This window comes from Enhydra lutris, unplaced genomic scaffold (genome assembly GCF_002288905.1).
Source record: "Enhydra lutris kenyoni isolate GAN:26980312 unplaced genomic scaffold, ASM228890v2 scaffoldscaffold39, whole genome shotgun sequence".
NCBI lineage: Eukaryota > Metazoa > Chordata > Mammalia > Carnivora > Mustelidae > Enhydra > Enhydra lutris.
The window spans coordinates 19,052,739-19,079,739 of NW_019154123.1; the positions used below are offsets into that span (position 1 = coordinate 19,052,739).

At 39.9% G+C, this 27,001-nt stretch overlaps 1 protein-coding gene across 2 annotated transcripts in view; it reads left to right on the plus strand.

The window, feature by feature from the left end:
• Positions 1-27,001, plus strand: part of LOC111154989 (propionyl-CoA carboxylase beta subunit) — a 104,478-nt gene that overhangs the window by 38,608 nt on the left and 38,869 nt on the right. For both annotated transcript variants that reach the window (XM_022514962.1, XM_022514963.1), the window contains 3 exons: positions 8,330-8,438; positions 11,767-11,887; positions 13,145-13,226. In XM_022514962.1, the coding sequence (XP_022370670.1) occupies positions 8,330-8,438; positions 11,767-11,887; positions 13,145-13,226 (312 nt within the window). The remainder of the gene's footprint in view (positions 1-8,329; positions 8,439-11,766; positions 11,888-13,144; positions 13,227-27,001) is intronic.

Below are 27,001 nucleotides of genomic sequence, written 5' to 3' on the forward strand. Positions count from 1 at the left end.
TGTGAGGTAACATTTCTTTTTTTTCCTTTTTTTTTTTTTTAAAGATTTTATTTATTTATTTGACAGACAGAGATCACAAGTAGGCAGAGAGGTAGGCAGAGAGAGAGAGGAGGAAGCAGGCTATCCACGGAGCAGAGAGCCCGATGCTGGGCTTGATCCCAGGATCCTGGGATCATGACCTGAGCCGAAGGCAGAGGCTCAACCCACTGAGCCACCCAGGCGCCCCGTGAGGTAACATTTCATTGTGGTTTTGATTTGCATTTCCCTGATGAATAGTGATGTTGAGCATCTTTTCACGTGTCTGTTAGCCATCTGGATGTCTTCTTTGGAGAAATGTCTGTTCATATTTTCTGCCCATTTTCAGTGGGATTATTTTGGTGTTGAGTTTTGTTGGTGTTGGATATTAACCCCTTATCAGATGCATTGTTTGTAAATATTTTCTCCTATTTAGTATGTTGCCTTTTTGTTTTATCATTTCCTTTGCTTTGCAAAATCTTTTTTTGTTTTGATGTAGTCCCAATAGTTTATTTTTGCTTTTGTTTCTTTTGCCTGAGGAGATATATCTAGAAAAATGTTGCTTAGGCCCCTGTTAATTTTTGAATTACTTTTTATTGTTGAGTTATAGGAGTTAAAATAAGTATTCTGGATATTAGTCACTTATCAGATATGTGATTTGGAAATATTTTCTCCTATTCTGTGGGCTGCCTTTTCATTCTGTTGGTAGTGTCCTTTGCACAAGATAATAATTTTGATTAAGTCCAGTTTATTATCTTATGTTGCCCCTGAATTTTTATCTATATTTAAGAAGTGTTGCCAGATCCAGTGTCATGAGACTTTGCCCATTTCCTAAGTGTTATGCTTTTAGCTCTTCTTTGTAGGCCTTTGATCCCTTTTAGTTAATTTTTGTATATGGTAAAACATAAAGTTCAGCTTCATTCTTTTGCATGTGAATATGCCATTTTTCCATCACCATTCATTGAAAAGATTGTCCTTTCTCCACTGGATGATATAGGTATCATTGCCAAACCGTTTGAGCATATGTATGAAGGCTCATTTCTGGGCTTTCTGTTTTTGACTGGTCTATATGCCTTCATGCCAGTACCACACTGTTTTGATTCCTGTAGCTTTGTAGTAGGTTTTGAAGTCAAGAAAGTGTGAGACCTCCAACTTCGTTGTTCTTTAAGATTGTTGTGGTTATACAGAGTACTCTGAGATTCCTCATCAATTTTAGGATGGGCTTTTCTCTTTCTGTAAGAAAAAGTCATTGTGGTTTTGATAGGGATGGCATTGAATCTGTATATTATAGTTTTTGGTAGTGTTGACCTCTTACAGTATTGTCTTTCATCCCATGAATAGGAGATGTCTTTCTATTTATTTGTGAATTTTTAAATTTCTTTCAGTGATGTTCTATAATTTTTAGTGTACAAATCTTGTGCCTCTTTAGTTAAGTCATTCCTAAGTACTTTATTCTCTTTTTTTTTTTTAAGATTTTATTTATTTATTTGAAAGAGAGACAGTGAGAGAGAGCATGAGCGAGGAGAAGGTCAGAGAGAGAAGCAGACTCCCCATGGAGCTGGGAGCCCGATGCGGGACTCGATCCCGGGACTCCGGGATCATGACCTGAGCCGTAGGCAGTCGTCCAACCAATTGAGCCACCCAGGCGTCCCAAGTACTTTATTCTTTTAGAAGCTATTATAAATGAAATTATTTTTGTAATTTCCTTTCCATATTGTTTGTTGTTGCTCTATAAAAATGCAGCTAATTTTTTTTAAAGCAGGAGAATATCAAATTTAATTTAATATCTCCAGAGAATCTACACAGACATGGAAATTCTAAAAATAGTCAGGTAGAATGAGGGATATTTGTAGTCCTGAGCTAAGGAGCAGGAAGATGAAAAAGAGTAAATGTTTGGTAAACAAATGTTTGCTGGGCCACTCAGAAACAATGGAACATTGAAGACTTTGCGCAAACAGGCCTTTTTAGGTTCCTCCCTGTCTACCATACCTAGTTCGTGGTATAATGTAGTTATCCATGGGGATAGCTATCTTTCTGGAGCAGGTCCTCTATCTAAATTCTTTTCAGGCAGTTGTAGGGAAGGTAAAGAGCTTTTCCTGAATCTGCTGGATATTGATTGCTTTTTATCTTAAAATAATCTTCATGTCAAAGTGGCTCATTTTGGGGCACCTGCCTTGGCCCCTGCCATGTCAAGATACAGCATGATTCGGTGAGCTGAATTAGTGACCCGAATTAGACCTAAGAAAACTGCTAGCCAGCAGTGACAGAATACTTAAGTCAATTCATTGCCTTAAAAAAAAAAAAAAAAAAAAAAGGTGGTTTAAAAGTGTTTTTTTTTGATATTTTTAAAAATTTAAATTCAGTTAATTAACATATAATGTATTATTGGTTTCAGAGTACAGGTCTGTGGTTCATCAGTCTTATATAACACCCAGTGTTCTTACATCATGTGCCCTCCTTAACATCCATCCCCTAGTTACCCCATCCCCCTACCACCCTCGCCTCCAGCAACCCTCAGTTTGTTTCCTGTGATTAAGAGTCTCTTGTTTGTCTTCCTATCTAGTTTCATCTTGTTTTATTTTTTCCTCTCTTGCCCTATGATCCACTGTTTTGTTTCTTAAATTTGCTTTATGTGGCTTTTGTTCCCTGAAGCCTTTCTTTATAGCTTAGAGGATGAGAATGAAAATGGCGGCTTCCCAATCTCTGGCCCCAGAACCAAAAGCTCGGGTCCCCACTCCTCAATGAGTCCTCAGCGAAAAGCTGTCAGTCATTCCTGTCTCCCTAGTCTCCAGCTACACTCCATGCTCATCTGGCCTGTGACTGATTGTTTCTATTTCTGGCACATGACCCTGCTTTGGGTCTCCAAACCCTGCAGATTCCTGTGGCATGCTCCTACGCCACTTCTCCCAGAGGAGGAAGGGGGAGTCATCTGTTCTGCTGCTGGTTGGGCCCAACCAGCTTAGAGACTAGTCACCCATATGTGTTGGGGTTCATGGTTTATGGTAACCCTAAGCTGAGAGCCCACTTCTGGGCTCACTGTTTTCAGCTGGTTTCCCCACTCTGGTGCCTGGGAGCTTGCCTCACTCAGGCACCCCTGGTCTTCCTGTGACCCCAAGGATCTGAGACCACACTGTCCCAGTGGGGGTTCTACCCACCCCCCGCTGTCTGAGCAATGTCCCTCAGTGGAGCAGACTTCTAAAAGTTCCAATTTTGTGCTCTGCTGCTCTACCACTTGCCTGGAGCTGACTGATGGAAGTTCCCTCCCTCTCCCTCACATCTATCTTCCTGTATATTGCCTCAGATTCACTTCTCCACACCTCCTACCTTGCAGAAAGTGGTTGCTTTCCTATTTGTAGAGTTGCAGCAATTCTTTTCTTAGAACTTTGGTTGAGTTCACAGATGTTCAGAATGATTTGATAGCTATCTAGCTGAATTTCTGGGACCAGATGAAATTAAGGTCTCCCACTCCTCCACCATCTTGGACTCCTGTTTCTGCCTTAAAAAAAAAAAAAAAGTGGTTGAATGTAATTTCCAGTTTGCTTTTGAATTTAGATGCAACCAAACCTCCACTCTTAGCTATGCATTAAATGGCGGTGGTTGGGGGGCGCCTGGGTGGCTCAGTGGATTAAAGCCACTGCCTTCGGCTCAGGTCATGATCCCAGGGTCCTGGGATCAAGCCCCGCATCGGGCTCTCTGCTCAGCGGGGAGCCTGCTTCCCTTCCTCTCTCTCTGCCTGCCTCTCTGCCTACTTGTGATCTCTGTCAAATAAATAAACTCTTTAAAGAAAAAAAAAAATAAAATAAATGGCGGTGGTTGTTGCCTCCTTTTTCATCTTATTCTGAAATAATGACTGTGGACCCAGACCTAATAGCCCTCCTTGAGTCTAAGCAATTCAGGCAACTGAGAGGGTGTCTGAAATGTAGCTAATTTTTTGTATGCAGCAACTTTGATTAATTTTTTTTGGGGGGCCCCTGTGGAGTCTTTAGGGTTTTCTATATATAAAATCATGTCATCTGCAGACAGATTTTTTTTTACATCATCATTTCTGATTTGCAGGTCTTTTTTTTTTTTTTTCTTGCCTAATTGCTCTGGCTACGACTCTTAGTACTATGTTGATTAGAAGTGGTGAAAGTGAGGATCCTTGCCTTATTACCTGAACTTAGAAGAAAAGCTTTCAGTCTTTCACCACAGAGTATGATACTAGCTGTGGGTTTTTCATAAATTGCCTTTATTATGTTTTCTATTTCTAGTTTTCTGAGTATTTTTATCATGCTAGGATGTTGAATTTTGTCAGATATTTTTTCTGCATCAATTGAGATGATCATGTAATTTTCTTCCCTTTGTTTATTGAAGTATTTTTACATTGATATCTCTGCAGTGGGCCATTCTTAAATGTCAAGTAAAAATTCCATTTGGTCTTGCTGTGTAATTCTTTTAAAATGTTGAGTTAGTTTTGCTAGTAATATGAATATTTTTGCATCAATATTTATATGGGATATTGATCTGTAGCTTTCTTCTATTGTTGTCTGGCTTTGGCATTAAGATAATGGTGGGTCTTAGGAAGTGTTTCATCCTCTAATTTTTTTGGAAGAGTTTGAGAGGAATTGATATTTAATTCTTGAAATGTTTGGTAAAATTCACTGGTGAAGCCCTGTGTTACTGATTAGTCTTATAGGTTGTTATTTTAAGAATTGTTCATTTCATCTGGGTTATCCAATTTGGTGTGGAATTGTTTGTAGTACTCTTATCCTTTTTATTTTTCTAGAGTTGGCAGTAATGTCCCTATTTTCATTTATTTTAGTCCTTTGACTCTCTATTAGTCCATCTAGCAAAAGATAAGTCAGCTTTGCTAATCTTTTTGAAGAATGAGCTTTTGGTTCCATTGAGGGGTGTGTGTGTGTGTACATGTGTGTTATATCTTGCTTTTCTATTTTTTCATGCTCTGCTCTGATCTTTATTTTCTTCTTTCTGCTAACTTTAGGTTCAGGTGTTTTTTTTTTTCCCTTAAGGTATAAAGTTAGGTGATTTGGGATCTTTCTTCTTTCCTAGTGTGCTTACAGCTATAACTTCCCCTCTTAGCTCTGCTTTTATTGTATCAGACAAGTTTTTATATGCTGTGTTTTTACTTTCATTTGTCTCAGGTTAATTTTCCAATTTCACTTGACTTTTGTCTTTGTCAGAGTGTTTTTTTTTTTTTTTTTTTTAAAGAGTGTGATGTTTAATTTCTGCATATTTGAATTTTCCAGTTCTCCTTCTGTTCCTGGTTTCATCCCAATGTGATTTAAATCATACAAGCTGTTTTTGTCATCTTTTTAAATTTATTAAGACTTGTTTTATGTGTGTTCAGTGTGTAATCTATCCTATATAATACTTTAATCTCTTCTACCATTCAGATTCTGTTTGGTCAGTTGTCCCAATAATGTCCTTTATAGTATTTTTTTTTCTTCCATTAAAGGATCCATTTGGGAATCATATACTGCACTTATTTACCATATCCTATTAATCTTCCTTTAATCTGCAACAGTTCTTCAGACTTTGTCATGATACTGACATTTTCAAAGGCTACAAAACAAATTATGAGATTGTTCCTCAGTTGTGTTTATCTCATGTTTCCTCATGACTAGATTCAGAGTAGTTATCCCACTGTGTCTACTATGTAACTGATGTATCCTGCTCAGATGATCACATCTAGAGACAAGTGATGTCCATTTGCCCCTCATCCATGATATTTGATCACTGTTTGAGGTGTTGTCTGGTTTCTCTGCTGTGTATTTATTGTTTTTCCTTTTGTAATTGATTAATACTTATGGGGAGATAGACACCATGCAAGGATGCTACTTAACATTATACTTTTTCTCCTTGATTTTGCATCTATCAAGGATATTTGTCTAAAGCAATTTCTACAAAATTGGCATTTACCAACTCTACCATTTACTTCATATCAGTTGGCATCCTACCCTCAGGAAGAGCCCTGCTTCCTTGGGCATTTGTTTAGTTCATGAACTTGTTATTATTGTGGGTTCCTGGATTTCCTGTTCTACTTAGGTGTTTCTAATCCATTTCTAGCATTTGTTTTCATGTTCAAATTGTCCTCACTTAGCCAGTGGGAGTCCCTTCAAGCTGGCTTCTATGCCCTTTTGATAGGAGAACCAATGTGAAATGTAAACTTTATGAGTAATGTGTCTTAGTTCTTGACACATTTGACACAGTTTTTCTACCCCAAAATCATGAAGATCATTTTTCTAAAAACTTTATTATTTTACCTTTTACATTTATGTTTAAATCTAGTTGGAATTGAAGTTCACACATAGTATGAAAGAGAGGCTAGTTTCATTTTTTTCCGTACAGTTACCTAGTTGACTGAGAGGCTTTTATTGAAAAGCACATCCTTTCCTACTGTGGAATGCCACCTGTGTCATGAATCAAGTGTCTCTATATCAAGAATGTTTCACAGAGCTCTTCTGGGGTCTGTTCGCTTATCCCTGTGCCAACACCACACTGTCTTCATGACAGGGGCTGTATGACAAGTACTGAGAGTTGGTATAGCGAGTTATCCCTCCTTATTCTTCAAGTGGGTATGGGATATTCTTGGCTCTTTGCAATTTCCAGTTTGTTTGTTTTTTTTAACAACTTTGAGATATAATTCTATGATAACTGCACATATAAGAGTTGGCAGTTTGAGTTTTGACACATGAATACAACTGTGAAGCCACGACCACAATCAAGGTAATGAACATAGCCAGCCCCCACAAAGGTTTCTTCATCGTAATCCATCTTTCCCTTCCTCTCAGCCCTGTCTTCTGGTAACAAACCATTCATCTGCTTCCTATCACAATAAACTGACTTGCATTTTGTAGGATGTTATATAAACAGAATCATTCAGAATGATATTTTCTATCTATAAAACACATACAAAAAGTATATTCTTTTTAGGTGGGTGGTGGGAAGGGTGGATGCTGGATTCTTTCATTTGGGATAATTATTTTGAGATTTCACCTGTTGATGGATATTGGATTATTTTCCAGTTTTTGACTGTTACAGATAATGCTGTTCTGAACATTTGTTGTTTTTTTTTTTTTAAAGATTTTATTTATTTATTTGACAGACAGAGATCACAAGTAGGCAGAGAGGCAGGCAGAGAGAGCGAGAGAGGAAGGGAAGCAGGCTCCCCGCTGAGCAGAGAGCCCGATGTGGGGCTCGATCCCAGGACCATGGGATCATGATCTGAGCCGAAGGCAGAGGCTTTAACCCACTGAGCTACCCAGGCGCCCCATGAACATTTGTTTATGAGTCTGTGTGGAGTGGGGAAGAATGACCTTTCTAGCTAGACCTTTCTAGCAGAGTTCCAAGCCAAGGTTCCATAAAACAGACTGATAAAACACCCATATCAGTTTAAGAACTAATTTCCTTAGTACATAAAAATAAGTATTCAATAGAAAAATGGACAAAGAAAATGAACAGTGAGCTGCCAGAGATGACTATAGTAAGATATTGACTGCAGAAATGCTTGTTATAGCAAAATACTGGAAATAACCTAAATGACCATCGGCAGGTACAGTTAAATTATTATAACTATCCTACTGTCCTGATATGGAATGGTATTCAAGAAGTTTCAGAACAATGTATGTAGGACATTGCGCTGGGAAGAAAATAAGAGGACAGATATATATATTAATGTTCACATATGTATGGATGTCTTGCAAAGAGAGAAACTGACAGTGGTTGCCTTTGGGGAGGGAAATTGTTGGCCTGGAGATTAAGGACTTGGATATAGACTTATATTCTACTATATCACCTATTCTTTTTTAATGTTTTACAAAATGCCTTTATCTTTAAGTTAAAAACTAAAAATTAAATGCCTGTCACTCTTTAAAAAATCATTGATTTTCCTGGTCTCCAAATGGTTTAACTTAAGGTGGCTGGTTTATTTTAGGTAAACTATATGTACTGTCACAGTGACTCAGTTTCCCCATTTATAGTACTGGGGCTTACTGACACAGTCCCATAAAGTGCTTTAGAAGAATGCTTGGTGCATAGCAAGCTCGGATAAGACTACCAGTTAAGGTGTTTACAGATAAATGACCCTGCAACGTTAGGCATACTGCAAATAATTTTGCTGTGATAGAACCGTACAGTGAAGATTTTCTTAGTAGACAGTGAGGCAGGGAAACCTTGGGGCTTTAGTTTGGATAGGTATCTTTGAGCAGCATCCCAAGCTGGTTCTGTCACCATATCACTAACTTCTCTGCATTTGTCTTGGCTATATCAACTCTAAGGTGCTCTGAGATTGATCCTTCTGGAATTCTGATTTCAGGACACCTCCTACCTGTTCATCACTGGCCCGGATGTTGTGAAGTCTGTCACCAATGAGGATGTTACTCAGGAGGACCTTGGTGGTGCCAGGACCCATACCACCATGTCAGGTTAGAGTCCTTGAGGCTCACTTTACTGTTTTTAAACACTGAGAAGTGAACACTGCCAAAGAGAATAGCGAAAATCTTTTATAAATGTCATTTAACTGGCCAATTTCGAGAGAAGTGTGGTATGGTGTATTTTACAGATATAATAATAAAGATAGATTTAGTAGCTCAGATTTGTTAAACAAAAGCAGGCTACTACTAAAGCTTTGATAGTCTTTAAAATTTTAGAACTAACCGAACAGGTGGCTCCAAGAGGTACAACACACTATATATATAAAAATACACACATTCTGTTGAACCTTTAAAAATGCTGTCTTATGACTGTCTTTGAATCCGAAGTTGAGGTATGTCTTAGATGGCAGTATCACCAATTGCCATTGACCAGGTATGATCATAATGTGATGGTCATGGCCCACATTTTCATAAACTTGGTCATAGCTCTTCATCTTTTTGAGGTTATATGCCATACATGCAGAGTTCAAAATGTACTAAGATTATTCTGTACTTCGGACTGAAACAAAGGTTATTGTTATACAGAGTGGCATAGAATTAGTAGTATGGCATGAATCTGACATTAATGAAGACTTTGTTGTTCGAGGAGTGATGGGAATTCCATATATTTTTGGAAAAAGACATCAGGTTATGAAAGGATTGTCTGCAACAAAATAAGCAGTGTAACTAAAGGCAGGAGAAATTGCCTCTTGGAAAGATTTCAAAGCAATGAGAAGCTGGTGTGACCAATTTGCACACTTCATTGTACTATGGTTAAGACATTGGGTCGTCACTTAGTTGTTGGCATTTCTTTCTTAGTAAGTCACACCTCTATTACATGTGTGAAGTCTTCCATTTGATGAGATATGTGTGTGTGTGTGTGTGTGTGTGTGTGTGTGTGTGTGTGTTTTAAAGAGATGGTGGGAGGGGCAGAGGGAGAGGAAAGGAGGAATCTTAAGCAGACTCCATGTACAGATTGGAGCCTGACATGGAGCTTGATCTTAAGACCCTGAGGTCACAGCCTGAGCCAAAATCAAGAGTTGATGCTTAACTGACTGAGCCACCCAGGTGCCCTGAATTTTTTTTTTTTTTTTTTTAAATTCCGAGCTCTTGATCCCACCCACAAAACTTGTTCCTTTTTCACCTCAGGTTGGCATGAGCTTTGACTCATTCCTTGCCCTCAGCTCTGCTCAGCTCCATCTCCAGCATACAGCTAGAATGAGAACTCTTCTCATTGCTGACTCCCCCACAGCTGGTCCTCACACCTTTATCTCAGGGTTTGGTAGCAGTTTTTCTTTTTACTGGGATCTAAAGTAAAGTTGAATATTGGTGACAGCTGATGTATTTAGCTGTATCTCCAGAGTAAGACCTAAATGATACTCTATACATACTTTCCCTTGTTTTTAAAACCAGCTTTATTGAGATATAATTTGCATAATATACATGTGACATACTCAAAGTATACAAGTCAGTGATTTTATGTATTCATTGTTTTTCAGTTATCACCACAATTTTAGAGCCTTTTCCTCATCCTCAGAAAGCCTTGCATCCATTAGCATCTGCTCCCCATTTCCTCTAAACAGTCTACCTCTAGGCAGTCACTGATCTACTTTCTGTTTCTGTGGATTTGTCTAGAATATATGTGGAAAGGAAGTAAATGGAGTCCTGCAAGATACGGTCTTTTGTGAATGGTTTCTTGTCCTTAGCATGCCATTTTTAAGGTTAATCCATGTTGCAGCATGGATAGTATTTCCATGTATGACTATACCACACTTTATGTATTCATTGATCGGTTGAACACACGGATTGTTTCTGCTTTTTGGCTGTCATGAATATGCTGCTGTAAACATTCATGTACAAGTTTTGTGTGACAGGCTTTTGTTTCCTTTGGGTATATACCTAGGAGTAGAATTTCTGGGTCAATTGGTAACTCTCATTTTTTGAGGAACTGCCATGCTCTCCTTCAAAGTGGCTGCGCCAATTTATAAGTATTTCTTGAATAAAAGAATTCTGTGTTGAGCATGAAACAATTTATTCAGCAGATGTTCATTGCGTGCCTGCGTGTCAAGCATTATTCTATGTGTTAGGAATAGCTTTGTGAAAGGAAAAGACCCCTGCCTCCATGTGGCTTATATTCCAGCACAGGAGATAGACGATAAACGACCTGATAAATAAGGACATTATGTAGTATATTAGAAGGTAAACCGTGTTATTGAAAAGGTAGAACAGGGATTGTTGTGGTTTGAAATAGGATAAGAGCAGGCCTCTCTGTGAGGGTAGCAGGTGAGCAGATCTGGGGTTAATGGCATGAACATCTAAGGGAGAAACATTGAAGGCAAAGGGATTAGCCGATACAAAGGCCATGAGGAGGGAGGGTGGCTCGCATGTTCAGTGAACAGCAAGGAGGGTAGTTGGAGACGTGATATAAATCTAGCTTAAAAAGCTCAGTTTAGCTACTGAATGGAAAAGAGGTGGTAAGGGAAAAGTGGAAAGGGAATCTGGGAGAGAGTTTCTGGTCCTATTTTCTCCATCATGTCTGTGGTGGTGTTTGGCAGTTCTGTGATTTCAGAGTTTCTTTTTTTTTTTTTTTCTTTTTAAGATTTTATTTATTTATTTGACAGAGATCATAAGTAGGCATAGAGGCAGGCAGAGGAGGTGGGGGAAGAAGGCTCCCCGCTGAGCATAGAGCCCAATGCGGGGCTAGACCCGAGTTCCCTGAGATCATGACCTGAGCCAAAGGCAGAGGCTTAAACCACTGAGCCACCCAGGCGCCCCCAGAGTGTTCTTGAGAAATGATGGCTTCGTTCCTCACTAGGGCCAGGAGGTTCCCCTCCTTCACCTCCACCATTCCTGAATACCATGAAATTATGTGCCAGCCATTATTCTTTTCTTTCTTTTCTTTTTTTTTCCCCCAGCTTTATTGAAAGCTAAGTGATCTATAACTAGGTGTAATTCTGGATGTGGGACTGTAGTGGCTAAGATGGGCCTGGGCTCTCCCCTGTTAGAACTGATATTCTAGGGGAGTTGTCATTCAGAAAATAGGGAAATGGACAGAGAGGTGTTGTAGGGGAGGGTGTGAAGAAAACGCCTGCACGAGATGGGGATGACACATGAGGGCTAGGGAATAAAGAAAGGTGTGACCCTGCCAAGGTATGGGTGCAGAGCAGAGGGGACAGGCTGCACAAGCTGCAGGTCAGCCTGAAGGTGTGTGGTGTCCCATCCTCACAGAGCTGTTAGCACAGTCTTCTGCAGACATGCCCTTGAAGGGACAGGTGGACATGAAATAGCATCTTTGGGCTGGCAGGTGACCAGGCCCATTAAAGCCTCTCTGTTTTCTCAGGCGTTGCCCACAGAGCTTTTGAAAATGATATTGATGCCTTGTGTAATCTCCGGGAGTTCTTCAACTACCTGCCCCTCAGCAATCAGGACCCGGCTCCCATCTGGGAATGCCATGATCCCAGGTGAGTTGCCAACGATAGCACCGACTTGCATTTTGCAGCTTGGCTAGCCCTTTTCTGGTTCCTCTGCCCTGGTAGGATGTACAGGGCGCAGGAAGAGCCAGTGGCTGCCCTCTTGGGCAGCTTGGAGTAGATTGTGGCATGGAGCCAGCAAGGCACCCAGGTGTTGGCATGGTGGCGGCATGTCTGAATACAGGAGCAAAGAAAGATTTGCTTTGTATTCACCTTTTTTTCTCCTTGTAATAGCTGATAAATAGCTTGGGAGTAAAAAATGCCCCACCCCCAAATAACTTCTTTGAGTCTCGATTTGTCCAGAATTGGAAATGGAAGTATTGCTTATTTTGACGCGTAACATGAAACGGTGCAGACAGCATGCCCTTTAAGAAACGTGGCCACACACACCTGCCTCTGGCAGTCCAGGGGAGGGTGAATTGCTGGCCACCCAATGAAGACTTTCTCTCCTTCTTGGTATTGGGGCTGCTGCCTAATACAGGCACACTGCTTTGAAAGCCAGGGGTTCAGCTGGGGAACTATTGCTCCAGATCTCTGGCTGCTTTCATCTCCAGCACAACCCCTGCTTGCCTACATGGGCCAGGAGGGGATGAGAGCATGCGGGAGAGGGGCATGTTGCTGCAGAGTCCTCCTGTGCGGGGGAATGGACCCTGGCGGGCTCCCTGATCAGCCACATACATGCGTGAGGAAACAGAGAGCTCTGAGCCTAAGTGACTGGTTAGTTCTCAGTGATTCTACCCATGAGAGGGCCTGCCATTTTCTTTTTGTACAGAAGCTCCAGCAGGTTTATTTTCTAACGGAATGTGAATCCACAATGTTCAATAGCAGAACTCTTAGCTTTGCATTTCCAAGTCCTTACTCTTTTATTTTTTAATTTTAATTTTATTTTTAACGTCCCAGGAAGTGAGAGCAGGACTTGCCAGAACAGTGTGGTCTTGACTGCAGTGTCCTATAGTGCCCCCCATACTGTGGGAGGTACTGAGAGAGGATAATTGATGGAACCACATTCAGGAGAATAAGCTTTTTTTTTCCCCCTATAAATCAGAACAAAAATCTTTTGGGTTACTATCAAACTCAGGCTCAGTTTGACATGGTGGTAAGAAAGGAATGCATCTTTCAGGATACTTTGCAAGCCCAGCAGGGACAGAATCCACTCATCCCCCCACCCTCACCCTGTGGAGTCTCTCCTATCCTCCAGCCACTGGCCCTTCCTGTGCTGATTGTATTTGCTTCTTTTTCTACCCAAAGTGACCGTATGGTTCCTGAGCTTGACACAGTTGTCCCTCTGGAATCGACCAAAGCCTACAACATGGTGGACATCATACATTCTGTAAGTGCCACATTTGCTGGTCTTGTCTGTGCTAGCTCAGCTACATCCGTGGTCCCTGTGCTTTGGTATAGGGAGGAAGTACGAAACCCACAGGCTTTGACACTGGACAACCGGGCAGAGTGTGGGTGGGCACAGGACAGGGGCCACTCAGTAGTGTGCTCTAGGAAGAGCTAGTGGTGGCAGCCATCATACTGGCTTTCCTGGACTTGAGGGCTGGAGGGAAGAGGAGCCAACTGGGCCAGTTGATTTCAGGGGTCGTTAGACAGCACTGGGAGGTGCATAGAGAAGGGTCTGTGTCCCCAAAGTCTGGAGTTGAGGCCAGGGAGACTTTTTGTTAGGTACCTTTGTTTGGAACCTTGCGCTCAGTGGGCATTTGTTTCTCTATAGAGATGGAGAGCAAAAGTACACGTGACATGGGTAGTTTTAGGTCCAAAAAAGGTTTTTAGTCCAAAGAAGGTAAAATAGGGTCTCTGTCATCAGGTCCCCTAATTCTCCTTTTGCTCTGTAGAGCCCCAGCTGCCTGTGGGACCTGTGGTGCTGGAGGAAAGCCCCAGAGCCCTACTGTAGTTAGGCTGGGCCCTCAATGTGCCTGTCTGTATTAAGTTACTGATTCTGCTATCAGTTTTCTTTCCTATTGCCTATTAAGTTGTCTATTTGTAACAGTTTTTACTGTTAATTTTTTGAAGTTTTCAAAGTGTAATAGTATACTAACTACATGAATATAGCTTTTTTTTTTTTTTTTTAAGATTTTATTTATCTATTTGACAGAGATCACAAGTAGACAGAGAGGCAGGCAGAGAGAATGGGGGAAGCAGGCTCCCTGCTGAGCAGAGAGCCCAATGTGGGGCTCCATCCCCCCCCACATTTAGGTCTTTAATCCATTTTGAGTTTATTTTTGTGTATGGTGAAAGAAAGTAGTCATTCTTTTATTTTTATTTATTTATTTTAACATGTGTTCCACAACCAGCATGGAGCACAATGTGGGGCTTGAACTCACGACCCTGAAATCAAGACCTAAGCTGAAATTCGGAGTTGGATTCTTAATTGTCTGAGCCACCTAGGCGCCCCAAGAAAGTAGCCATTGCTTTGCATGTAGCTGTCCACTTTTCCCAATGCCATTTGTTGAAGGGACTGTTTTTTTCCCATTCCATATTTATTCCTCCTTTATTGAAGATTAATTGACCATATTGTGGGTTTATTTCTGGGCTTTCTATTCTGTTCCATTGATCTATGTGTTTATTTTTATGCCAGTACCATACTACTGGTGGCATTATGACAACTTTGTAATATAACTTGGTCTGGAATTGTGATCTCTCCAGTTTTGAGATTGCTTTGGATATTTGGGGGTTTTCTTTGGTTCCATACAAATTTTAGGATTATTTGTTCTAGCTCTGTGTAAAATGCTATTGGTATTTTGATAGGGATTGCATTAAATCTGTAGATTGCTTTGGGCAGTATAGACATTAAAATTTTTAAAATTTAAATTCTATTAATTAACATACAGTGTATTATTAGTTTCAGAGGTGGAATTCAGTGATTCAGCAGTCTTACAGAATACCTAGGGCTCGTTACATCACATGCCCTCCTTAATAGACATTTTAACAGTATTTGTTCTTCCAGTCCATAAACGTGGAAGGTCTTTCCTTTCTTTGTGTTGTCTTGAATTTCTTTCATCAGTGGTTTATAGTTTTCAGAGTAGGTCTTTTACCTCTTTGGTTGTTTATTCCTAGGTCTTTCATTGGTTTTGGTGTAGTGGTAAATGGGATTGTTCTCTTAATTTCACTTTCTGCTGCTTCATTATTAGTGTATAGAAATGCATCAGATTTCTCTCATGGATTTTGAATCCTGTGACTTTACTGAAATCAGTTATCAACTCTAGTAGTTTTTCAATAGAGCCTTTAGGATTTTCTCTTTATAGTATCTTGCCATCTGTGAATAGTGAGAGTTTACGTCTTCCTTACCAATTTAGGTACCTTTTATTTCTTTTTGTTGTTTGATTGCTACAACTAACACTTCCAGTACTATGTTGAATAAAAGTGGTGAGAATGGACATCCCTATTTGCCTGACCTTAGGGAAAAAGCTCAGTGTTTGCCCATTGAGTATGATGTTCACTGTGGGTTTTTCATGTAAGGCCTTTATTATGTTGAGGTATGTGCCCTCAGAACCTACTTTGTTATTGTTTTAGTTTGTTTCCTGGTTTTGTTTTTCTTTTAGAGCGAACACATGTGCGAGTGGGGAGGGGCAGAGGGAGGGAGAGAGAAAATCTAAAACAGGATCCACGCTGACATGGGACTCTCACATTTCTGAGATCATGACCTGAGCTGAATTCAAGAGTTGGATACTGGGCGCCTGGGTGGCTCAGTGGGTTGAGCCGCTGCCTTCGGCTCGGGTCGTGATCTCGGGGTCCTGGGATCGAGTCCCGCGTCGGGCTCTCTGCTCGGCAGGGAGTCTGCTTCCCTTCCTCTCTCTCTGCCTGCCTCTCTGCCTACTTGTGATCTCTGTCTGTCAAATAAATAAATAAAAATCTTTAAAAAAAAAAAAAAAAAGAGTTGGATACTTAACCAACTGAGGCACCCATAGAGCCCCTGAACCTGCTTTGTTGAGGGCTTTTATCTTGAATGGATGTTGTACTTTGTCACATGTTTTTTCTGCATCTATTGAAATGATCATATGGTTTTTATCCTTTTTCTTATTGATGTGATGTATGACACTGATTATTTTACTAATTTTAAACCACCCTTGCATCTTGAGATTAAATTCCACTTGATCGTGGTGTTTGATTCTTTTTTAATGTATTGTTGGTTTTGGATTGCTAATATTCTGCTGAGGATTTTTTGCTTTATTTATTTATTTATTTATTCTCAACATAGTGCATACCCTCCCCCATGTCCATCACCCAGCCACCCCATCCCTCTCACCCTGCTCCCCTCCAGCAGCCCTCAGTTTGTTTCCTGAGATTAAGAGTCCCTTATGGTTTGTATCCCTCTCTGGTTTGAGCTTGTTTCATTTTTTGCCTCCCTTCTCCTATGATCCTGTTTTGTTTCTCAAATTCCTTGTATCAGTGAGATCATATGATACTTGTCTTTCTCTGATTGAGTTATTTCGCTTAGCGTAATACTCTCTAGTTCCATCCACGTGGTTGTAGATGGCAAGATTCTGGTTTTTTGATGGCTGTGTAGTATTTCATTGTATATATATGTGTGCACACACACACTCATACACACACACACACACACACATACATATATATATACCACATCTTCTTTATCCATTTATCTGTTGATGGACATCTAGGCTCTTTTCATAGTTTGGCTATGGTAGACATTGCCACTATAAACATTCGGATACACATGTCCCTTCAGATCACTACATTTGTATCTTTTTTTTTTTTTTTTTAAGATTTTTATTTATTTATTTATTTGACAGATAGATCACAAGTAGGCAGAGAGGCAGGCAGAGAGAGAGAGAGAGAGAGAGGAGGAAGCAGGCTCCCTGCTGAGCAGAGAGCCCAATGCGGGACTCGATCCCAGGACCCTGGGATCATGACCTGAGCCAAAGGCAGAGGCTTTAACCCACTGAGCCACCCAGGCGCCCACTACATTTGTATCTTAAGTGTAAATACCCAGTAGTGCAGTAGCTGGGTTGTAGGGTAGCTCTATTTTAAACTTTTTGAGGAACCTCCATACTGTTTTCCAGAGTGGCTGCACCAACTTACATTCCCACCAACAGTGTAGGAGGTTTCCCCTTTCTCTGCATCCTCACCAACACCTGTTATTCCCTGACTGGTTATTTTTAGCCATTCTGACTGGTGTGAGGTGGTATCTCACTGTGGTTTTGATTTGTATCAAGTGATGCTGAGTGATGCTGAGCACCTTTTCATGTGTCTGTTGGCCATTTGGATGTCTTCTTTGCAGAAGTGTCTGTTCCTGTCTTTTACCCATTTCTTGATTGGATTATTTGTTCTTTGGGTGTTGAGTTTGATAAGTTCTTTATAGATTTTGGATACTAGCCCTTTATCTGATATGTCATTTGCAAATATCTTCTCCCATTCTGTCAGTTGACGTTTGGTTTTGGTAACTGTTTCTTTTGCTGTGCAAAAACTTTTTTTTTTTTTTAAAGATTTTATTTATTTGACAGAGAGAGACACACAGAGAGAGGGAATGCAAGCAGGGGGAGTGGGAGAGGGAGAAGCAGGCTTTTGCCGAGCAGGGAGCCTGATGCGGGGCTCGATCCCAGCACCCTGGGATCCTGACCTGAGCTGAAGGCAAACACTTAATGACTGAGCCACCCAGGTGCCCCAAAACTTTTGATCTGGATGAAATCCCAATAGTTCATTTTTGCCCTTGCTTCCCTTGCCTTTAGTGATGTTTGTAGGAAGAAGTTGCTGCGGCTGAGATCAAGAGGTTGGTGCCTGTGTTTTCCTCAAGGATTTTGATGGATTCCTGTCTCACATTGAGGTTTTTATCCATTTTGAGTTTATTTTTGTGTGTAGCGTAAGGATGGTCCAGTTTCATTCTTCTGTATGTGGCTATCTAATTTTCCCAACACCATTTGTTGAAGAGACTGTCTTTTCTTTTTTTTAAAGATTTTATTTATTTATTTGACAGACAGAGATCACAAGTAGGCAGAGAGGCAGGCAGAGAGAGAGAAAGGGAAGCAGGCTCCCTGCTGTGCAGAGAGCCCAATGTGGGGCTCAATCCCAGGACCCTGGGATCATGACCTGAGCCGAAGGCAGAGGCTTTAACCCACTGAGCCACCCAGGTGCCCCGAGACTGTCTTTTCTTTATTGGACATTCTGTCCTGCTTTGTTGAAGATAAGTTGACCATAGAGTTGAGGGTCCATTTCTGGGCTCTCTATTCTGTTCCATTGATCTATGTATCTGTTTTTATGCTAGGACCATACTGTCTTGATGATTATAGCTTTGCCATAGAGCTTGAAGTCTGGAATTGTGATGCTGCCAACTTTGGTTTTCTTTTTCACGACTTCTCTGGCTATTCAGGGTCTTTTCTGGTTCCATACAAATTTTAGAATTATTTGTCCCATTTCTTTGAAAAAGGTTGATGGTATTTTGATAGGGATTGCATTAAATGTGTAGATTGTTCTAGGTAGCATAGACATTTTCACAATATTTATTTTTCCAATCCATGAGCATGGAACATTTTTGCATTTCCTTGTGTCTTCCTCCATTTCTTTCATGAGTACTTTGTAGTTTTCTGAGTACAGATTCTTTGCCTCTTTGGTTAGATTTAGTCCTAGGTATCTTACGGTTTTGGGTACAGTTGTAAATGGGATCAACTCCTTAATTTCTTTATCTTCTGTCTTGTTGGTGTGTAGAAATGCAACTGATTTCTGTGCATTGATTTTATATCCTCACATATTACTGAATTCCTGTATGAGTTCTGGCATTTTTGGAGTATTTTGGGTTTTCCACATAAAGTATTGTATCATTTGCAAAGAGTGAGAGTTTGACTTCTTTGCCTATTCAGATGCCTTTTATTTCTTTATGTTGTCTGATTGCTGAGGCTAGGACTTCTAGTACTACGTTGAATAGCAGTGGTGATGTGGACAGCCCTGCCGTGTTCCTGACCTTAGGGGAAAAGCTCTCAGTTTCTCCCCATTGAGAATGATATTTGCTGTGGGTTTTTCATAGATGGTTTTTATCATACATTGTGAAGAGTTTTGATCAAGAAAGGATGCTGTACTTTGTCAAATGCTTTTTCAGTGTCTATTGAGAGTATCATATGATTCTTGTTCTTTCTTTTATCAATGTATTGTATCACATTGATTGATTTGCAGATGTTGGACCAACCTTGCAGCCCAGGAATAAATCCCACTTGGTCGTGGTGAATAATCCTTTTTTTTTTTTTTTAAAGATTTTATTTATTTATTTGACAGACAAAGATCACAAGTAGGCAGAGAGGCAGGCAGAGAGAGAGAAAGAGAGAGAGAGAGAGAGGAGGAAGCAGGCTCCCTGGGGAGCAGAGAGCCCGATGTGGGGCTTGATTCCAGGACCCTGAGATCATGACCTGAGCTGAAGGCAGAGGCTTTAACCCACTGAGCCACCCAGGCACCCTAATCCTTTTAATATATCGTTGGATCCTATTGGCTAGTATTTTGGTGAAAGTTTTCACATCTGTGTTCATCAGGGATATTGGTCTGTAATTCTCCTTTTTGATGGGGTCTTTTGTCTGGTTTTGGGATCGAGGTAATGCTGGCCTCATACAATGAGTTTGGAAGTTTTCCTTCCATTTCCATTTTTTGGAACAATTTCAAGAGCATAGGTATTAATTCTTCTTTAAATGTTTTGTAGAATTCTCCTGGGAAGCCATTTGGCCCTGGGCTCTTGTTTGTTGGGAGATTTTTGATGACTGCTTCAGTCTCCTTACTGGTTTTGGGTCTGTCCAGGTTTTCTATTTATTCCTGGTTCAGTTTTGGTAGTTTATATGTCTCTTGGAATGCATCCATTTCTTCAATATTGTCAAATTTGCTGGCGTATAGTTGCTCATAATATGTTCTTTTTTTTTTTTTTTTAAAGATTTTATTTATTTATTTGACAGAGAGAGATCACAAGTAGGCAGAGAGGCAGGCAGAGAGAGAGAGAGAGGGTGAAGCAGGCTCCCCGCTGAGCAGAGCGCCCGACACGGGGCTCGATCCCAGGACCCTGGGATCATGACCTGAGCCGAAGGCAGAGGCCTCAACCCACTGAGCCACCCAGGCACTCCTCATGTTCTTATAATTGTTTGTATTTCTTTTGTGTTGGTTGTAATCTCTCCTCTTTCATTCATGATCTTATTAATTTGGGTCCTTTCTCTTTTCTTTTGGAGAAGTCTGGCCAGGGCTTTCTCAATCTTATTAATTCTTTCAAAGAAACTGCTCCTAGTTTTATTGATTTATTCTACTGTTCTTTGGTTTTGATTTCATCGATTTCTGCTCTGATCTTTATGATTTCTCCTGCTGGGTTTAGGCTTTCTTTGCTGTTCTTTCTCCAGCTCCTTTAGGTATAGGGTTAGGTTGTGTACTTGAGACCTCTCTTGTTTCTTGAGAAAGGCTTGTATTGCTATATACTTTCCTCTCAGGACTGCCTTTGCTGTGTCCCACAGATTTTGAACAGGTGTGTTTTCATTATCATTTCTTTCCTGAATTTTTTCAATTCTTTAATTTCCTGGTTGACCCATTCATTCTTTAGTAGGATGCTCTTTAGCTGCCATGTATTTTAGTTCTTTCCAACTTTCCTCTTGTTGAGTTCTAGTTTCAAAGCATTCTGGTCTGCAAACATGCAGGGAATGATCGCAATCTTTTGGTAATGGCTGAGACCTGACTTATAACCCAGGATGTGATCTATTCTGGAGACTGTTCCATGTGCACTAGAGAAGAATGTGTATGCTGTGGCTTTGGGATGGAATGTTCTGAATATATCTGTGACGTCCATCTGGTCCGGTGTGTAATTTAAAGCTTTTATTTCCCTGTTGATCTTTTGCTTAGATGATCTGTCCATTTCCGTGAGGTGGGTGTTAAAGTCCCCTACTATTATTGTATTATTGGGATGTGTTTCTTTGGTTTTGTTATTAATTGGTATACAATTGGCTGTTCCCATGTTAGGGGCATAGATATTTAAAATTGTTAGATCTTCTTGTTGGACAGATCCTTTAAGTATGATATAGTGTCCTTCCTCATCTTGTATTATAGTCTTTGGCTTCAGATCTAATTTATCTGATATAAAGATTGCCACCCAGCTTTCTTTTGATGTCCTTTAACTTGGTAATTGTTTTTCACCCCCTCACTTTAAATCTGGAGGTGTCTTTGGGTCTAAAATGAATTTCTTGCAGCCAGCATATTGATGTCTTGTTTTGTTTTGTTTTTGTTTTTGTTTTTTTTAATCCATTCAGATACCCTGTGTCTTTTGATTGGGGCGTTTAGCCCACTTACATTCAGGGTAACTATTGAAAGATATGAATTTAGTGCCATTGTATTGCCTGTAAGGTGACTGTTACTGTATATTGTCTCTGTTCCTTTCTAGTCTATGTTACTTTTAGGCTCCCTCTTTGCTTAGAGGACCTTTTTCAATATTTCCTGTAGGGCTGGTTTGGTGTTTGCAAATTCTTTTAGTTTTTGTTTGTCCTGGAAGCTCTTTATCTCTCCTTCTATTTTCAATGACAGCCTAGCTGGATATAGTATTCTTGGCTCCATATTTTTCTTGTTTACTTCTCTGAATATATCATGCCAGTCCTTTCTGGCCTGCCGGGTCTCTGTAGATAGGTCTGCTGTCAATCTAATATTTCTACCATTGTAGGTTACAGACTGGTTTCTGAGCTGCCTTCAGGATTTTCTCGTTGTCTCTGAGACCTCTAAGTTTTACTATTAGATGATGTGGTGTGGACCTATTTTTATTGATTTTGAGGGGGGTTCTTGTGCCTCCTAGATTTTGATGCTTGTTTCCTTCCATACATTAAGGAATTTGCCCGCTATAATTTGCTCCAGTATACCTTCTGCCCCCTTCTCTCCTTCTTCTGGGATCCCAATTATTCTAATATAGTTTCATCTTATGGTATCACTTACCTCTCACATTCTTCCCGCGTGATCCAGTAGTTGTTTATCTCTCTTTTTCTCATTCTCAGCTTCTTGATTTTCCATAATTTGGTCTTCCATATCACTAATTGTCTCTTCTGCCTCATTTATCCTAGCAGTGAGAGCCTCCATTTTCTATTGCACCTTCCTAATAGCCTTTTTGATTTCAACTTAGTTAGATTTTAGTTCTTTAATTTCTTCAGAAAGGGATTTTATTTCTCCAGAAAGTGTTCTTTAGCATGTTCTATGCTTTTTCAAGCCCAACTAGCATCTTTATAATCATCATTCTGAATTCTAATCCTGACATCTTACTAATGTCCATATTGATAGGGTCCCCAGCAGTCTGTCCTGCCTCTTGTTCTTTTATTTGAGGTGAGTTTTTCTGCCTTGTCATTTTATCCACAGAAGACTGGATGAATGAGAGAACAAAATGTTAGAAGGGTAACAACGACCCCAGAAAATATACACTAACCAAAACAGAAGAGACCTGAAACCAGTGGGAGAAGAAAGGGAAAAAAATATGATTAGGCTGATGAATAGAACAGAGCCACACACTTGATTTTGGGTGTGTTTTGGTATGTTAAAAGAAACTGCCTGCCAGAATTTTAAAGAAGGAGAAACTTACATATATATAAAAATAATGGTAAACACGATAAGGGATGCAATATGACTGTAAAGATGAAAATTAAAGATTTTAAAAAAGGAGTTGATAAGTTGGTTGAACAAAGGAAAAAAAAGAGAGAATGTGATCAGGCTGGGGATTGGACAATTTTTTTACTTCTATGTTCATCAGGGATATTGGCCTGTAGTTCTCTTTTTTGGTGGTGTCTTTATCTGGTTTTGGTGTCAGGGTGATACTGGTCTCAAAGAATGAATTTGGGTTTTCCTTAATCCTCTGTTTTTGGAGTAGTTTGAGACTAGGTATTAACTCTTCTTTAAATGTTTGTCACATTCACCTGTGAAGCTGTCTGGTCCTGGACTTTTGTTTGTTGGGATTACTGACTCTGTTTCTTTGCTAGTTATCAGCCTATTCAGATTTTCTGTTACTTCCTGCTTCACTTTGGTAGGTTATAGGTTTCTAGGAATTTATCCATTTCTTCTAGGTTGTCCAGTTTGTTGGCATGTAATTTTTCATAATGTGTTACAATTGTTTGTATCTCTGTGGTGTTGGGTGTTATTTCTCCTCTTTCATTTGTTGTTGTTGTTTCATTTGTTTGTTGTCTCCTCTCTCTCTCTTCTTTTTTTGTCTGTTTAAAAAAAATTTTTTTTAAAGACTTATTTATTTGAGAGAGTGAGGGAGAGTGGGAGAGAATTTCAAGCTGACTCCCAGGTGAGCATGGAGTGTGATGTTGGGCTCAATCTCACAACCCTGAGACCGTGACCTGAGCTGAGCTGAAATCAAGAATCAGACGCTTAACTGACTGAGTCACTGAGGCACCTCTCTCTCTCATTTTTTAAATTTTTTAAATATTTTATTCATTTATTTGAGAGAGAGCAAGCAGGAGTGTGTGCAGGTTGGGGGAGGAGCAGAGGGAGAGGAATAAGCAGATTCCACACTGAATATGGAGTCTGACATGATCAGTCCCACCACCCTGAGATCGTGATCTGAGTCAAAATTGAGAGTTGGATACTCAACCGACTGAGTCACCCAGGTACCCCCTACCCCCCGACCTTTTGAAAAATGGATTTGGCTCGTAGTTGATCTTTTCAAAGAACTGGCTCCTGGTTTCATTGATCTGTTCTATTGTTTTAGTTTCTACATCATTTATTTCTATTCTAAGCTTTATTATTTCATTCCTTCTGCTGATCTGAGGTTTTGTTTTTTCTTTTTCTAGCTCCTTCCTGTGTAATGTTAGGTTCTTTATCTGAGAATTTTCTTGCTTCTTGAAATATTGCTATCAACTTCCCTCTTAGAAATGCTTTTGCTGCATACCCCAAATTTTGGACTGTTGTGTTTTCATTTTCATTTGTTTTCATGTATTTTTATTTCTTCTTTGGTTTCTTGGTTGACACATTTGTTGTTTAATAGCATATTATTTAACCTTCATGTATTTGTGTTCCTTCCAGGTTTTTTTCTTATGGTTGATTTTTAGTTTTATAGTGTTATGGTTGGAAAAGGTGCATGATATGACTTTAGTCTTTCTGAATTTGTGACTTTGTGGTCTAATATGAGATCTGTTCTGGAGAATGTTCCATATTCACTTAAAAAGAATGTGTATTCTGTTTTAGGATGGAATGTTCTGAATATATCTGTTAAATCCATCTGGTCCAGTGTTTCATTCTAAGCCACTATTTCCTTGTTGAGTTTCTGTTTGGATGATCTGTCCATTGATGTAAGTGGGGTGTTAAAGTGTCCTACTATTATTGTGTTACTGTTGATTATTTCCTTTATGTTAGTAACTGTTTTATGTATTTGGGTGCTCCCATATTGTGTGTGTAAATATTTACAACTGTTATAGCCTATTATTGGAGTGTCTTTATTATTATAGTAGTGTCCTTTGTCTCTTGTTACAGTCCTTTTTTGTCTTTATGTCTGTTTTGTCTGATTATAGGTATTGCTACCTCAGCTTGCTTTTGACACCCATTTCCATGGTAAATGTTTCTCCATCCCCTTACTTTGAATCTACAGATAGCCTTAGGTCTGAAATGAGTCTCTTTAATCAAAAGACCATGGTGATGGAATAGATAAGTAGACAGCACATAGATAGTTCTTGCTTTTTTATCTATTCCATCACCATGGTCTTTTGATTAAAATGTTTAGTCCATTTACAAACTAATTATTGATAGGTATGTATTTATTGTCATTTTTTTTACCTGTTTTGTGGTTCTTTTAGTTCTCTGTTCTTTTCTTTCACAGTTTGTTGGTTTTCTTTAATGATATACTTGGATTCCTTTCTCTTTATTCTTTGTATATCTATTACTGGTTTCTAATTTGTGGTTACCATTAGGTTTATATATAGCATCTTCTGCATATAGCAGTCTATATTAAGTTGATGGTCACTTAAGTTTGAATGCATTGTTTACTCTTCTGTCCCCCATGTTTTAGGTATATGGTGTCAAATTTTACATCCTTTTATTTTGTGAATCCCTTGACTGATTTTTATGGAACTATTCATTTTTATTGCTTTTGTCTTTTCTATTTTTCATACTCTCACTTATCGTTTCTTTTCCACTCAAGGAGTCCCCTTTAATATTTCTGGCAGGGCTTATTTAGTGGTCATGAACTCCTTTAGTTTTTGTTTGTCTGAGAAACTCTTTATCTCTCCTTCTATTCTGAGTAATAGCCTTGCTGGATAGAGTATTCTTGGCTGCAGATTTTCCCCTTTTAGCACTTTGAATATATTATGCCACTTTCTTCTTGCCTGCAGAATTTCTCCTTAAAAATCCACTAATGGCCTTATGGGGTTTCCCTTTGTATACAATGTCTTCTCTTGGTGCTTTTAAAATTTTTTGTTGTCACTGCTTTTTGCCATTTTAATTACTATGTGTCTTGGTGTAGACTGCTTTATGTTGATTTTGGGAGGGAAAGGTGCCTTTCTGTACCTCCTACATGTGGATATCTGTTTCCTTTCCCAGATTAGGGAAGTTTTTAGCTATTATTTCTTCAAATAAATTTCCTGCCCTTTTTATCTCTTCTGGAACTGTGTAATGTGAATGTTACTATGCTTGATGGAATCACTGAGTTCTCAAAGACTGTTCTCAGTTTATGTAATTTTCCCTCTCTTGTTAGCTCAGCTCAGCTTGGTTACTTTTCATTTCTGTCTTCCAGGTCATTAGTTCATTCCTCTACTTCATCTAGCCTGTTATTTATTCCATCATCTTTATTTTAAATTTCATGTATTGTGTTCATCATCTCTGACTGGGTCTTTTTTATCTCTTTGTTAAAGGTCTCACTGATACCCTGCACTCTTAAGTCCAGTGAGTATCTTTATGATCTTTGGATTCACTCTCAGGGGTATTAGTTTTATCTGTTTCACTTAGGTCTCTTGCTATGTTTGTCCTGTTCTTTCATTTGGGACATATTCCTCTGTCTCCTTATTTTGTCTAACTCTGTGTTTCTGTGTGTTTGGAGTCAGCTCTGTCTCATGGTCTTGAAGGTAATGGTCTTATGAGGAAGAGGTCCTGTAGTGCCCTGCTGTGTAGTGTCCCTGTTCCCCAGGGTTTGGTACTTCAGGGAATATCTCTTACATGTGCTGCCTCTTCTGTTGATATCTGTGATATCTGTTGAGTCCTGATTTCTTTTTCCTTCAGTCCACTTGTCTGCAGTGGCTGTTTTTGACTGTTGTGGGTGGTGTTTCATCTCCGGGGGGGGGGGGTGTATTTTAACCAGGTGTCTGCTGCTCTGCTGGCAAATTGAGACCTGCTTTTGTTGCCAGAACTGAGGTCCTGGAGAATGTGCTGGTGGGGAGATGAGTTGGTGGGGTTTGTGTCAGTCTTCTGGGGGACTGAAGCAAGTCTGGGATGGATGAATCCACTGAAGCATGGAGGAAGCAGGGCTTGGTGTAAGCAAGTTAGTGTCCACACTGAGCTGGTCCCTTCAATGGCCTTGTGTTTATGCTGGGGGTTTGGGGGAGGGAAATGGTGCATGATAGTTTCTGGAGGGGTGTCCCCTTGATCCCTACCTCTCTGAGTCATGCTCTGAAGTAGTAAATCACTCTCCCTCTTGTTTGCCCTCATTGTTTTTCAAATTGCTGTTTCCAGGCTGTATGTCCATCTGCTGTTTGTTGTGTTGTCCTTAAGGGTTGGGACTCTGCTTCCTAAGGCCCTTTGGGCTCTCCCAGAGCCCAGCCCTCCAATTTTTAAAATTCCAGGCTTTAAGTTCTGCTGATTTTAAGAATGCAAAAAAATCCAGCCCCTTTCAATTTCAAAGCCAAATACTATGGGGAGTCATCTTCCCTGTGTGGGCTTCTCAGCATAAAAGTCAGTTTTTCTCCCTTACCTAGCCACTGGCTTCCTCCCGACCATGGTTGGCCATGGTCTGTTTCTCTCCCAACTGTGTCTTTGTCCTTCCTACCTTCTTTGATGTGTCTTCTCCTTTACCTTTAGTTGTGGAATTTGTTCTTCCAGTCTTCAGATTGTTTTCTGGGTTACTTACACTGATGTGTTATCTTCTTGTATCCATGGGATAAGGTGAGCTTAGAGTCCTTTGACTCTGCTGTTTTCTCCAAATAATGATTACATGAAATAGTTGTCTTTTCCTTTGCAGTT